We start from the raw sequence: 16,487 nt of genomic DNA, 5'->3' as shown, positions 1-16,487 counted from the left end.
ATGGGATCATGGCGAGTTTAAAAGATTTGTGGGAAATGTGGTCCTGATCTTTTTAAAAGCAAGGGAAATGGGACCCAGTACTTAGGAGTGTGAGAAATGGGTCCCAGCAAAATTAAAGAGAGCTCAGGAAGAAGGACCCTTTTAAAGGAGAATGTGTGAAACAGAATTTGGTGAGCCAGGTACCAAACCATCAGGATTTTTGAAGAAAGCAACTTAGTTGGTGTTTTACTGTGCTTCAAAGCTCATCTACTGTGACAGGCAAAGCAGTCTGAATTTTGTTAGCTGTTACTTTGATTTATAGTCTCCCAATCATCCTCCTCAGCAGCAGAATGCAATTTTCGAACACTTTCACAGTTTCCTCTCTTGCTATTAGCTTTTAATTTTAATCACCATGGCTAGTTAGTAGTGCATGTAAAAGATAAATACAAAATTAAACATTACCATCGCTATTACCTGAGATAAAAATTAAATTTGTTCATACATGCCAGGACTGTACTCCCTGAACAACTTGCTGAAATAGTTTACCAATAATGCTCCAAATGGTTACATTTCTAAGTAATTCAAAAAAAAGGGGAAGAAAATAAATTCTAAACAGCAAAACTAGATTACATACATTATGCATATTGAACAGTTTCATGTGCATCGCCTCTACGATGTTCTGATAGCTAAGCATTGTGACCTCAAGATGAAATTACATCAGCTTCATAGGTTCATCCCAATACTTACTAAAAGACTATTCAGACAGCCTTGGAGTTCCAGGAATATCTCCAACTTTCACTCTGGATACCAGAGTCTAGAACACCCACACATCATTTTCTTCCTCTCTTGCTTCAGTTCTCGTCTATAATGTTTAAGTAAATACTTCCAAATAAATTTGTTGCGTGATATGCTATATAAGAAATTGATTCTGCAGATTGCTTTTGCCACCTTCATGCCCTTTGGATCCTTTTACTTAACCAAGTGCTTCATTTAGCATTTCATCTCATCACCTTTTGAAATGCTTTCCCACTATGACTTCTATTCTTAAAACTCCTTGGTAGTTTTTGGCAAATTATGAGGTTTCTCCTCTTTAGAAGATCAATTCTGCAACCCATTCCCGTCATCTCTTCCTTCCCCACTGGACAGTTCCATTCTCTGGGGCTTCCTGCTGACTGAATAGCTTTTAAAATGCTTTCCTGCCATGATTACCTTTTAAAAAAAATTCCTAATGCTTTTCAGCAACCTGCTGACATCTGTTCCCCTTTGGAGATCAATTATGCTATATGCACCACTCCTCCCATCACACAAGACCTAATTTTGACTCCTTTGGGCCTTCTCTAATTGCCTTTTAGCAGTGCTTTCCCTGCATGATTATCTACATTGCAACTTCTCTGATTTAGGCAGTCTGTTTGGAGATCAATTCTACAGGCTGTTATTAACAACACAGGTGTATAAGCTGCGTTCGTATATCAACATTTATTAATGATTATCACTCATATTCAAGAATGACTACTACTGATAATCAATTTTCATATGTATGCTTTATGAAATATATAGAGTTATGTCTGATTTTTCTTACAATTAGCTAAGGCAACATAATGATGTTCTACTTCTCTTTCTGTTGCTTATTCTGCTTGCTTCATATAAGAGTAACAAACTTGCCTATCATGGACTATAACTTACAAAGTCACTGTGATAAAGGTTACATTTTGTCAGTTATACCAGAATCAGAATTATTATCACTGACATACTTAAGTCATGAATATTGTTGTTTTATGGCAGCAGTACAGTGCAAGACTTAAAAATAACTAAATTACAACAAAAATATATTAAAATATAAATAGTGCAAAAGTGAGCAAAATACAGAGGATTCTGGCTAATTGGGCCATTGGTTCATCAGGGCAATCGCCTATTTGGGCCAACTCAAAGAATAAAAACTAATCAAAAAATAGCTGTGATTCCCTTTGTTTACTGGGACACTATGCCACTTAACTGGGGCAGGAACAGGTTCTAACTGGTCTCAGTCGCTTGCACTTGTGTGACCATTAGACACCACACTGTGCTTACACTGAATGGTTTTTAAAGCACCAATTGCATGCGTTTGTGTTCAAAACGCAGTTATTTTTGTCACTAGTAGTTGGCAAGAAATAAACGTGAAGACGATTCCGATCTGGTTTGCTCATTGAAGTTTCAAGCGTTCAGGCTCGGAGATGCCAGAAACAGCCGAGAGTGAAAATGAATCAATTTCACTACTTCAATAAGTAAGGAGCTACTAGGAATTTAAAGGCACTGACAATCACCTTGAATGTTAGAATGAAAATGAACATTTGGAGGATGCAATTGTCAATAGCATTGCATGAAGGCAGTCCATTATCTGTACTAGGTGCCTGCACTGATTTTGTTCAACGCGTACAATGTGTGAATCTCCCCCATCGAGAACTGATATATAGTTTTATTGTACTATTGGTAGTGTTCTAATCTGTATTTCATTTAAATACATTATTTGTTACTCATTTTGTCTCTTTTGTACCTTTTTAACTATTTCCATGAAACTTCGGCTAATTGCGGCAACCACTTAATTGGGCCAAAATGTACTGGTCCCGATGTGTCCCAATTAACTACAATCCACTCTAGTGCAAAAGAAAGCAGTGAGCTGGTGTTCGTGGATCATTCAGAATCTGATGGTGGAGGGGAAGAAGCTGTTTCTAAAACATTGAGTGTACATCTTCAGACTCCTGCAACTTCTTGTCAATGGCACTTCCTGGATGATGAGGGTCCTTCATGATAGGTGTTATCTTTCTGAGGCATCTCCTTTTGAAGATGTCCTTGATGGTGTGGAGACTAGTGCCACAGAATGGTTCACAACCATCGATAGCCTCTTGTGATCCTGTGTCTTGCAGCATCTACACTAGGCTGTGATGCTCTCCGTCATACCTCTCTAGAAACTTGCCAGAGTCTTTGCTGAGATACGAAATCCCCTCAAACACCCAGTGAAATATAGCCAGCAGAGTGCCTTCTTCACAACGGCAGCAACGTGTTGGACGTAAGATGATTCTTCAGGATGTTGACACCCAGGAACCTGAAACTGCTCACTCTTTCCACTGCTGACCACTCGATGAGAACTGCAGTGCCTTCTCCTCAGAACTTCCTCACGTAATTTTCTCAACACTGATGTCAGGCTGACTGGCATGTAGTTACCTGGCTTGTATTTGCTACTCTGCCTAAATGACAGGATGACATTGACCACCTTCCAGTGTTTGGAAACTTCACCACTGGCTAACGATGAAGCAAGTATCTCTGCAAGGGACTCTGCTATTTCTTCTCTAACCTTCCTTAAAGTCCAAGGATGCACTTAGTCAGGCCCTGGGGATTTATTCACCTTAATGTAGTGTAAGGCTGCAAATACCTCCTCCTTAGTAATGTGAATGTCCTCCAAAACTTCTCCAAAATTTCCAGGAAATTCAAATAAGGAAAAAAAACAAAATTAATCCAAAATATGTACTATGGTCCATTAAATAAGCTGTGTATATTGTGTACTTCTATTATGCACATTACATCCATGATGCTGCATTAATTCTACAGGTGTGTACAAATTGTATATGCCTTCATCTAAACCTTCAGGTGGAGGTTGAGAAGACCTTGCAAATGGCTTTTAATCTTCATATATAGTATTTACACTTCTAATAATACAAAAGAAATTGGGGGCTGTTTACTGTTTAACATATCACTGGCAACATTCCAGCACAATCCAGACAGCCCCAACTCTGTGTATAAAGAAAGTTTGAAGTTAATAACTCATCTCCTTCTACCTTAGGCCACGAACTTATCAACCACCCCTGCTGTGGACCACTTCTACAGAGAAGGGATCTGTGTGCTCCACGACCGCTGGACTAAATGTGTAAATGTAGGAGGGGACTAAGTTGAAAAATAAAATAAAACTGACTCCTCTACCTTAGGCCACAAACTTATCAATCACCCCTCATACCTACCTAAGAGTCTCTTAAAATACCCTATAGTATACATCTCTACGACCTTCATTGACAGTGCATACCATGCACCCACCACTCTGTGTGTGAAAAACTTATCTCTGACATCCCTCTTATACCAACTTCCAAGCACTTTAAACATGTCCGCTCACGTTAGTCATTTCAGCCCTGGGGAGAAGACTCTGGCCACCCAAATGATCAATGCCTCTCGTCATTTATACACAAATGTCTGTAATGTTATTTCTCATTTCCTTTCAGTATTTCCTTGTATCCAGTTATTAAAAGCAAACATTTCAAAAATATGTCACAGTTCCTTCATAACTCCTAGATGAAAATTTTGAAACACTCTACTTGTTTTGCTTGTCAATTCACTGGGACCTGCTGTAGTTCAAGAAGACAGCTTCCTCTCAAACCCATTTCAAGATGAGCATTAAATGATCAACTTCTCAACACATGGACCTACAGGTAAGCAAATCTGACTGCTTCACAAAATCTTCTCATATTGTGTAATAGTTCATTTATTCACTATATCTTACACTGAACATTTAAGGTTTTTTTTAGCGTGTCACACCAGACAGCCATTCTTGTCAGGTTATTTTGTCTATAAACAAACATAAAATATAATGTCGAAGGAAAAAGCAACTTAAAAGCCAAATGTAAATTTAAGCACTACCCACAGGATTACAAGCAATGAAAGTTTATTTTCATAAAATGACAATTCTATCTTCACACATCAACTTAAAAGCAGACAAGCATGAAAGAGTAATTTGTTGAACAATCATGGAACATTTCAATAATCAAATTATCCAAGAGTGTCTGCTCTTTAGGTTTGGTATTTTCTTTTAATGCTTGTCTACAAAAAGGGTTTCCTTCCTTGATTTATTCTCCATTTCTCAAGAATACCATATATTGATAACATAAAGGCTTGTTTCACTATTCAATAAGACAAGCTTATTTGTACTTAACTAATTTTACAGCTTTAGTGCAAGACTATTTCTTTTCCCTAAACAAAATATCTGTACTTTGCAGCTCACCACATAAATTTGACTGGTTACATTTTCTGCTGTTTTTTTTTTGGTTCCAGGCAACTGAATAAAGAAAAAAAAGACTGCAAATTAATTTATGAGCACCCTTTGAGGTAAAGTTTGGCATTCTCCCTTCCCACAGTCTACTCTTTCTAATGACACAGAATGTCAGTGTCCACTTGTACACTGTCCAGACTCAGTTCTAATTCTCCATCCCCTATCTAAGTCCTTCTATTTCCCCAATGCTGTAAAAATGCTTGTATTACTTCTAGTTCTGATCAACTAGTGCTTCTTGTCTGTTACATACTCTGAAGATAAAACTTGTTATCTATGACTGTCAGCTCACTGTTGACTCCAGACCCTTTACTGGGCAATTAGGATGTACCAGATCACTATCGACCTCATCCACCCACGAGACTCTCAATTACAATTGTATATTCTCTTTATTATGAAGAAAGTGTTTACTTCCACCTTGAAAATACTGTCTATCCATCAGTCACTCAGCCCATCAGTTGCCAAGATTCACCCATGCCTTTATTTCACCTTCTGGCTATCCCATTGTTAGGCTAACTTTCCATACTCCATGTTCTGTCAACGTCAGGCCATCTAAAATTCCGCTGTCTGCATCATAACCCTAACTAATTATTTACCTATCAATTCTGTCTTTACTGATGTATGCCAGTCCCTCTCCAAATATACTCTATTTAAAATTCTCATCCTTCTGTTTATAGGTCTCTTGGTCTCAGCCTTCTGTATGTTTGCAAAGTCCTCCAGTCCTTCCTCTGTTCCTCTCACTCCGGCCTCTAATACATCCATTTTACTCTTTGCCTTAGGATTGGATTTCCTATTATCTAAGTCCCACATTGTCTCTTTCAGTGTTTCTTTCCTTCTTTAAAACATTCCATGAGTCCCAGCTCTCTATCTAAATTTTCCATAACCAATATAGATGAGCAACAAAGTCAGCTTGAATGTGGTGAGCCAAAGGGCCTGTTTCTGTGCTGTACAACTTTACAATTTCTCCTAGAATCTCATACCTTCATTCCATGTCATTTATTATCTCATCACATTTATGTAAAACATCATGATACTTTTCTACGTTAAAGGCAGTATATCGAGAATACAGATTACAATGCAGTAATTTAATATAACAAAGGTTTCCTACCTTTTCCAAGCTCTCTGAATTACTGTTGCTGCATTATTCTTCTTTCGAAAAAGCTCTTTTCTGAGTCTTTCCTTTTCCACCATTTGTACCCGGACTTCCAAAGGAATAAGCAGAATCTCTGAACTTTGATGACTCGGCTGAGTGCATGAACAGCTTTGAGAGATGAGAGATTGAGAAATTCCAGTTCTGTCCTGAGATGCTTTTTCAATGGTATTATGTTTTGCATTGGATCCAGCTGTTGCAGTAGAATTGCTAATTTTAGGCTTTGGGGAAATTGGAGAATGCAAAGCAGGAGTAATGCTCTCTGAGGTCTGGCTGCCAATATGGCTAGTATTGTCAATATTGCTTACAATAGGTTTGGCACTTCCAGGTCGGCTTGAACCAGCAGGTGAAAATCGACCATTTTTTAGTCCTACTCCAAGCTCCTGACAGTCAGATTTCTTTTTATGTCTGCTACAAGGTAATGGAGACGCACTCTGCTGTTTCACTAGATGTTTTATTGCACTGGCTGATCGAAGGACAGCAGGTTTTGATCCACCACCAGTGAGTCTAATGGTACTTTCAGGAGTCTTTTTATAATTCTCAGTTCTGTCACCTCTTTCTGAAGGCGTAAGTTGTCTGGAACCATGCAGTTCACCAGAGACATTTTGTTCACTGAACTGCTGGTGATTATTGAGCTTATTTTTGGAACTTTTCCTGTGATGATCTAAGATGGTGAGAAAATATAACTTCATATTATATTTTAACAAAAATATATCAATAAAAATACATACATTTGAAGTAATCTGTCAATTCTAAAATTCAGCAACTTTCGAGTTTATGATGGTGACAATCTGATAGAATTATTAACATTTTCCACTTAATTACACCAACCATTTGATCACTTCTAAGTCACTTTAACAATTGTTAGGGTTAACCGCTTTTTGACTTATGGATACATCTGAAACTAAGGTTGTCTACTTATATTATGCTATGCAGTATTGCTATTTCTAGGAATCTTGAGTGAAACTATGAACTTAGAACTAACTTAACTATGTAAAAAAAGAGTTCCCATATCTTTGAGCTGAAATGTTAACTTTGTTTTTCTCTACAATAGCACTGTTTGACCTGTAATTTAACCATGTAACCATATAATTACAGCACGGAAAAAGGCCATCTCGGTCCTTCTACTCCATGCCGACGCTTACACTCACCTAGTCCCACTGACCCGCACTCAGCCCATAACCCTCCATTCCTTTCCTGTCCATATACTTATCCAATTTTACTTTAAATGACAATACCGAACCTGCCTCTACCACTTCTACTGGAAGCTCGTTCCACACAGCTACCATTCTCTGAATAAAGAAATTCCCCCTCATGTTACCCTTAAGCTTCTGCTCCGTAACTCTCAACTCATGTCCTCTTGTTTGAATCTCCCCTTCTCTCAATGCAAAAAACCTATCCATGTCAACTCTATCTATCCCCCTCATAATTTTAAATACCTCTATCAAGTCCCCCCTCAACCTTCTACGCTCCAAAGAATAAAGACCTAACTTGTTCAATCTTACCCTGTAACTTAGGTGCTAAAACCCAGGTAATATTCTAGTAAATCTTCTCTGTACTTTCTCTATTTTGTTGACATCTTTTCTATAATTTGGTGACCAGAACTGTACACAATACTCCAAATTCAGCCTTACCAATGCCTTGTACAATTTTAACATTACATCCCAACTCCTATACTCAATGCTCTGACTTATAAAGGCCAACATACCAAAAGCTTTCTTCACCACCCTATCCACATGAGATTCCACCTTCAGGGAACTATGCACCATTATTCCTAGATCACTCTGTTCTACTGCATTCTTCAATGCCCTACCATTTACGATGTATGTCCTTTTTGGATTATTCCTACCAAAATGTAGCACCTTACACTTATCAGCACTTAAACTCCATCTGCCATCGTTCAGCCCACTCTTCTAACTGGCGTAAATCTCTCTGCAAACTTTGAAAACCTACTTCGTTATCCACAACGCCACCTACCTTAGCCTTATAGATGCTTCTCCTTATAGATGCTGCCTGGCCTGCTGTGTTCCACCAACATTTTGTGTGTGTTGTTTGAATTTCCAGCACCTGCAGATTTCCTCGTGTTTTACCTTAGCCTAATTTTGTTTTTACCTTATTTTGTTTAAACCTTATTTTGTTTTTACTTGAGATTTCTAGCATCCTTTTGATTAAGTGTGGATACTACTGTTTTATGGAAATATTTCCACTGAAAACTGCATTGTCACAGCTGGGACAGGTTTCCAATATGATCCTTGCAATTTACTGAAAAAGATGTTCATTTGTTATATGGATTGAAGAAACAGGTCCTAAAATCTGACACCAACTTACTTGTTTGTCCATACAGAAAGTCAGACTAGGTTTGGAAGAATTCCTCACTGATAAATACAAAGTCTCAAAAAATAATGATGCAACCTCAAGATCAGAAAATTTCGAGTCTTCAGCTCTTCATTTTATAAATCACAGGACAATTTATCTTGGTTATTCATTCATCAATATGAATGGACAGTTAGACATACTACTGATAGTACTGATGTACCTGCAGTTACTATAAACAAGCATCATTTAATTCAGATTGTCCCTTTGTGCCAAAATCTTCCTTTTAGGAAAACTGAGTTACATGAATTTAAATTTTTAATTTGTTTTCCTTGATGGAAGAGGTAAATAGTTACAAACATGAAACAGCTCCATTTCTTCTTTGCTAAGGTTACCTTTGTTGCCTTTGAATGCTGACATATAAATTCAATGAACACTAGAAGGCAATGTATTTTAATACTTGCCAGAAGATGGTATCTTACAATTATATTCTACAGTTTATATTCAGTAGTGTTGGCAACTTAACATAGCAAACACTATTTATTGTATGTATTAATAACATACAAGACCCTAAGGCATAGGAACAGAATTAGGGCATTCAGTGAATCAAGACAGATCCATCATTTCATCATGGCTAATCCATTTCTCTCTCAACCTCATTCTCCTGCCTTCTCCATATTCAGGATGCATGGATAGATGTCAATACATTGCAGAAAACGGTATCTCACTATGTTGTTATACGATTGACCAAATTTGGGGAAACAGTGGAGTGTATGATAGTAGACAGAAATTAAAAATTAGCTCAAATAGAAAAATAATGATTAGTTATATTCTTCTATGCTGGCAAAAAGTAAAACTGTTCCACGCTACTGGATTTTGTTTTATTCATACATTATATATTACTATTACTTGCAACATCAGTATGCAGTGCCTCAAATAAAAATCTTAAAATAAAAAATTCAAGCATTCACTAAACGGTGAGAACACTATTATTCTTAATCACCTGAAATTAATATACCATATGTTCTCTTATGTAACATTGCTTGAATCCTGATTAAATGAGCTATGCCTTGGAAGTCCCACTAGCATCTCTAAAAATGAGACCATTGTGATATCAGATGCATTTTCTCAGAGAATCAATATGTGTGTAAACAATGTACCTTTTCTTCTTTTCATCTCTCTTTTTGCAGATGGTGGCTGGCTCTGAATGGTGTCTGTGCTCCTCCAACCTTTCTCTTCTAATCTACTTTTAGATAGTCTCTTTGAATCCTCGTTAATTTTATGCTCCATTTGACCACCCTCTGAAACAATGGCTGCTGAGGAACACGTTTCACTTATTGAACAAACATTGGGAATATGGCAATTAAAATTTCCAACTTCTTGTTGTACGTTTAACTCAGATTCCAGTCTCTTTTCTTTTTGAAACTCTGCCTCCCTCCTTTTACTCTCCTCCTCACGTTTCCTACAAGTAAACAGACAGAAGATAAGTAGATCAAGATGAATGGAAGTATAATCAGAAACAGGGTTATTATCACTGACATGTAACATGAAATTTGCTCTTTTCCAGGACCAGTACAGTACAAAGACCTAAAATCTATACATTACACGAATAAATAAATATTACAAAAACGTAGTCCTCTGGGGTTCATGAACCATCTAGGAATCTCTTGGCAAAGGGGAACAAAGCTGTTTCTAAATTATTCCATGTCTTCAGGCTCCTCTACCTCCTTCTCGATGGTAGTAATAAGAAGAGGGCATGTCTGAGATGGTTAGGGTCAGTAATGCTGATGTTGTCCTCCTGGGGCAACACAGCCTTGATGGTGGGGAGGACTGTGCCTGCAATAACTCTCTGTAGCCTTTTGCAATCTACTGCATTGGAGCCTCTATGCCAGGCTATAATGCAACCAGTCAGAATGCTCTGCAGCATACATCTATAGAAATTTACATGAGCCTTTGGTGAAATACCAAATCACTTCAAACTCCTAATGAAATAGAGCTACTGTGTGTCTTATTCATGACTGCATCAATATGTTGGGCTCAGGATAGAAATGTTGATGTCCAAAGAACTTGAAGCTTTTCACTGTTGACCCCTCAGCAAGGAGTGGTGTGTTCTCTCAGCTTCCCCTTCCTTAAGTTCACATTTAGTTCTTTGATCTTACTGGTACTGAGTGTGAGGCTGAGTGACACCAGCCAATCTACCTCACTCCTCTAAGCCTCCTCATCACCATCGGAGGTTCGAAGCTGTGCCCAGTCACACAGTCCAGAGTGTAGAGCAGTGGGCTAGGCATGCATCCTTGAGGCGCACCTAAGTTAACCGTCAGCGAGGAGGGGATGTTATCACTGATCTGCACTGACTGTGGTCTCCCAATGAGGAGGTCAAGCATCCAGTTGCAGAGGGAAGTACAAAGGCTCAGGTCTGAAGCTTTTGTTAGTGCAGAGGGAATGATGGTGTTGAATGATGTGCTGTTATCGATAAACAGTAGCCTGCCAAATTTTTGAGGTGTTATAGGTGCTCTGCAGCAGAGTGGAGTAAGATCTTGTCTGCTGCAGAATTGTTGCAGCAGATTCTCATCCTTGATCAGGCAGGATTAATTCTAGACATAACGAACCCTCTGAAAATACTTCACTATGGTACTTCATCCCCCTCGACCTGGTGATAGCCATTCAGGCAGCTCACCAAGCTCTTCCTGGGCACCTCAGACCACAGCAGTGAGAGGTTAAAGATGTTCTTGAATACACCAGCCTGTTGGTCAGCCCAGTTTTCAGTACTTCACCTGGTATACTGTTGGACCCTGTTGCCTTGTGAGGGTTCACCTTCTTGAAGGACGTGCAGACACCATCCTCTGAGACAGAGGTCATGGGACTGCTGGATGCTGTGGGGATTTGCACAGGTGCAGAGTCATTCCCCCTTTGAAAATGCGTACACAAAATGCATTGAACTCATTGGGGAGGAATGCTTCTCTGTCAATTGACGCTGCTAGGTTTTGCCTTTTAGGAAGTAATGGTATGCAAACACTGCCACAGCGGTCATGAATCCAATTCTCTCTCTGGCTTCATTCGCAATTGCCTTTTCACTCTCACAAAGCTAGTTTCTGGACTTGTTTTAGGATTTTAAATTGCTGTTCTTGGAGCCTCAGATCTAACCCAGCAGACTACAAATCTCCTCATTCATCCAGGGTTTCTGGTTTGGGAGGACTTGAAACATTTGCAAAAGTGCACACTTGTCCACACAGGTCTTAATGAAGTCAGTGATGATTGTGGCATTTACATTCAGAACTGAAGATAAATTCCTTAATATGGTCCTGTCACCTATTCAAAGCAATCCTATAAACAGTCCTCTGCCTCCCGTGACCATACAGTACCTTCGCTGTCCTCATCAGTGGTGCTGCAGACCTCAGTCTCTGCCTGTATGCTGGGAACAGGAGTATAACCGCATTGCTGTTTGGTTATATTTGCTCCACAGAAGGAATTAATTAAACCCAGTGCCTTGCATCCATTCAAATGATCTTTAAGTTTGAGTATCAAGCAGTAGTAAATCAGGGCAACTGGACTTGCTGTGTTGTCTAGAAAACATTACGCCATTCATCCGAGAGCCTTCTCCAGTTCTGATCCATGGTTGGGTAGTTTTCTGGCTTTCTGTGAGTTGTTTAAAGGTACAGCAACCACATGAGGGTCAATAAGAGTGGTAGAGTAATGAGAGGGTCATCAGTCTTATCTTTGCATGAATGGAGGCATGAACTGTTGGAATGGCAGGTAGAGATGTTAGGACTGCATTGTAAGTATCTGATAGGAGGTGCCTTACCCCACCCCCTCTGATCAGGGATGGGTTTTCCAGTTTGACACAATGGCTTCTTTAACCGCTCTTTCAAACCACCTGTTCCCCTTGTTGACAATATGCACACTGTTATCACCTCTATGACCTTTAATGTCCCTCATGCAATTGCTATACCTTTAAACAACTCAAAAGTTTAAAAACCAGAAAACTACCCACCATGAATCAGAACTGAAGAAGCCTCTTGGATGAGTGGAGTTGGTGTGACAACACAGCAAGTCCAGTTGCCCTGATTTACCACTGCTTGATATACAATGAACTGGATGACTGAGAACCTTCATAGACATATTTAAGCTTGAGTGCTAGCAGATGATGACCAACAGCATTCCCTGTGGTTCTAATCAGCATATCTACTATTAAGTATGACTAATGACACAAATTAAACAGACTGTAATTCTTCTTTCACAGAAATTTGGGAAATAGATTCAAGCATCTTACTCCTCATGTCTATCAGTAAAATCAATCCCCAGCAGTTATAAACAAGCCTTAAACATGACAAAAAAAAATTGAAGTCTGCAGTTAGACAGATAGCCTTCACAAAACAAGGCCACATTATCTGCTTTTCATGGAATCATGAACTAGGTACAGTCGTGAAAGATAATTATCCAAAATTAGAGCCAATATAGTGCTTTATAAGCCAAATCAGAGGACAAAATTACAATCTGATAATCATTCTTTGATCCACTTGGAAAATTTGACCAAAACACTAGATACCCTCAGTCTTTCTCATATAAAATACAATTGCTGACATAGATTCTGTAGAAGAGATAACATGAGGAGGAAGGTATTATTTTGTCCTCACTCTCTCTACAACTCAGGGCAATGGATAAAACCATATTGTACCATGAGGCTAAATCTCTGCGATATCAAACACGCACAAGTCATCTGAAAGGATTACCGCGATAAACATGACAGAAGAAACTAAAAACAAATGCCCAAAAAATAAATGCAAGAGCTACTATATAAAATTATCACATGCACACAAATTTCAGGGCAAATAACACACCAACTTCCTGTTGTCTGCTCATTTAAATAACTTTAATGTTCAGCCAGAGCAAACTAGGCTGTTGATGTGCTGTGTGAATCAGCAGACGGCCTGTAGCTTGCACCTCTTCCGAAAGGGAAGGTGCAACATGACACTTGTGCAGTTAGTGAAACCAACCCAAGAAACAATTGAAAAACTGGCACAAAATGGAAGAGTAAACTCCAAGTTTTATGAATATTTCACTGGATGGCATTGCAGAAAAGACACAAAATTGAGGAGATGCCCTGTATCTGTATAGGCCAAGAGATCCTCCAGAGACTTGTTGTGGTCAGTGCTCAGAATTCAGCTTAAACACTTAATTCTGCAATGGCCTCATTACAAGGTCAAAGTCAGTGAATACATTTTCAAATACCATGTTCCATAAACTGTAACCCTAAGACCAATGCCCCATTATTCCAACAATTACCTTCCAATAATATCCATCAATGAGGATAGACTCAATGGGCTAATTTACGGTCAGTGTGGGAGGGTGAGAACAGATTTTCAGGATAGCACATAAGTCAGGAGGCAAAGTTGCACACAAGTTCATCATCAATGGATTCAGATGAGGTCCACAATGATAAGGCTACACATAACAGCAAATGGGCATATGCACTCAGTGACCACTTTATTAGGTACAGGAGATACCTTCTAAAGTGACCACTCAGTGCATTCCGGGTGTATGTGGAAATCTATCAGAAGACCTCACTTTTGATGTCAAGGACCACAGATTAATGATGAAATCAAATCTCCATGGGAGATTTGCTAATTAATTCAGTGGGGAAAGTAAAGGACAATGAGTGTTAAGAATTTTAAATAATGTAAGATGGTGTACAGAGATGTTCCACAAGGCTCAGAGTTAATACTATTGCTTTCCATAGTTTGACCAGAAATGTACGGGACTATGATTTAAAAGTTGGTTGATGACACCAAAATTTGCACCGTGTTTGAAAGGAGAACAGTTGGAAGCTGGAGAATGATAAAAAACAATACTGATCATAAGTAAAAATAAGGCAAAAAGAATCCAACCAGACAAAGTGTAGAGGGCAAATAGGGTTACCATATATGATTAATGGGAAAGTGATGGATCACGGCAGCAAATGCAGACTGAATCCTGAGGAGAACAGGAAAGAAGGTAGTAAAACCAGCATACAAGATACTTGCCTATATTAATTGATGGGAATCATGCAGAAATTTTGAACAAATTATGGTCTGCTTCATAGATAACACTGTAGGCCAGCAGTTCCCAACCTTCTTTATGCCATGGACCAACACCATTAAGCAAGGGGTCCATAGACCACAGGTTGGGAACCCCTGCAGTAGGCACACTGCAAACGTATGTACAGGTTCAACACTGGAATCAAAGTCAAGAGATAGCTCTTGTTGCAACTTTTTAGCTTGGTGTGGAGACTCATACATTGATGATGCAGCATTCAATGGAGAAAGTAAATGTATCATGTCCGCTGCTTTGACACTACCATTGCTGAATATAACAACTGGATATTGGAATGTGAGTGGAATCAATGGCACTCTAGATCATTAGAAAGACTGTAATTCTGGCAGAACTACTTGCTTGTTCTGATTGCAGCTGGCTGAGAAGAGAAAAAAGTGTTTTTAACCTTCTTAAAATAAACACCTTCTGTATCACTTGTATGTACTGCCAGTATGAAAACTGGGTACGCTGGACAAAATTCCAACTCCAATATGGGAGGTACTTGTGTGTTGGTGGATCTTACCTGTACAACCACCATAAAAGAAAGCCTCACACTTCCATGAGTGCAACTACTGGTGAATAAAGTGGTGTGGCCACAGGCAAGTGCCTCCTGCATTGCTCACCTCAAAAATAGATGTGGCACTCTGCTCTCAGACACATACTTACAACTTCACACTGATCATTTTCAATTTCCCCACTGCCTACTCTCACAGGTCAGCCAGGTCTACCTACTCCCCTCTCGTTTTCCCTGTTACTCTGCAAAGTGCGGCTACCAAAGTTTCTCTAGTCATGAAGCAACTACAATGCTATGTAAAACTTTTAGTCTGCACAAACCTCATTAATTCCAGGTACATCATTCCTTGCAGTTTGGAAACTACATCAACCAATACATTTGTACTATTGAAACAGCATCTGGATTGTGTGCAGGTCATGATTGCTTTATGACAAGCAGTTACAAGTACAAATTTGGGGAAATGTGGGGTGTCCGTCCTCCTGTTAAATCCTCATTCACCTGCTGATGGCAACATGGCTGTAACTGCATGGCTGCAATCCAATCTGACAGTACAAAACAACATGCTAGCTAACAGGAATCATCATCTGCCTACTATGAATGTTTCTGGTCAGTGTTAGCTTTGCACTTGTTAAATCCTCACCAACTTTCTTTGACAATGTGCGGACCTACATTGGAAATGTACAAAAACTATTGGCTTCTACAATGCTCACAAGTTGTGCTACACAACTAAGCTTTGTAGCACCAAACAGTGTACCAAAAAAAAATGTGGACGGTGTGGAGGGGATATTGAAGTCTGAGATGATACCTTGTAAAATAATGTATGATGAAGGTATCAAAATGAACCAAGGAAGAAAATTATATGGAAAGCCAATGAAATTTCAGAACAAAACAAAATGATACATGATCGTCATGCTTTAGCAAATTTGTTGGTTTTCCAAATTTCTTTTATAAGCACCAGAATTCCCCTGACTTCAACATGCAGATAGCACACTGTTGCATTTTTGGATCATCTAGTGTATCAAACAGTTGTAACGTCCAAGGTGTTTATGCAATTAGGAACATGGGAGTTATATTTCCAAATGGAGGAAGAAAGAAAGAGAAACCATTATCCCAAAATAATCCTATGAACACCTACTACAGCACAGAATTGGAAATCACAAATCTTGCATTTTAAATTTGCTGCATGACACATACAATACCTGCACTATGACAAGTATTTTACACTGTAATTAAATGCTACAAGTGACCTGTATTTTGCTGTAACAAACAATGGAAAGCATATTTAAATCTTTGGATAGTACCATATGTTTCAGTTTTAATTGTACCATATGTTTCAATTTTAATTGTGCAGCTATATAGAAATGTAAATGTTCTTTTTTATTATTTTATTGCCTTCT

At 38.8% G+C, this 16,487-nt stretch overlaps 1 protein-coding gene across 4 annotated transcripts in view; it reads right to left on the bottom strand.

Annotated features, from left to right (window-relative positions):
* invs (inversin) overlaps nucleotides 1–16,487 on the bottom strand; it is a 243,103-nt gene that overhangs the window by 39,857 nt on the left and 186,759 nt on the right. For 3 of the 4 annotated variants that reach the window (XM_059972498.1, XM_059972499.1, XM_059972500.1), the window contains 2 exons: nucleotides 9,668–9,969; nucleotides 6,153–6,858 (listed from right to left, as the gene is read on the bottom strand). In XM_059972498.1, the coding sequence (XP_059828481.1) occupies nucleotides 6,153–6,858; nucleotides 9,668–9,969 (1,008 nt within the window). Of the gene's footprint in view, nucleotides 1–450; nucleotides 552–6,152; nucleotides 6,859–9,667; nucleotides 9,970–16,487 lie in introns of those variants that run through there. The other variant, XM_059972502.1, reaches the window with a different exon arrangement.

This window comes from Hypanus sabinus, chromosome 6 (genome assembly GCF_030144855.1).
Source record: "Hypanus sabinus isolate sHypSab1 chromosome 6, sHypSab1.hap1, whole genome shotgun sequence".
Taxonomy (NCBI): Eukaryota; Metazoa; Chordata; class Chondrichthyes; order Myliobatiformes; family Dasyatidae; genus Hypanus; species Hypanus sabinus.
Note: the sequence above shows the minus strand (reverse complement) of the source record. Positions and strands in the feature narration are given on the sequence as shown.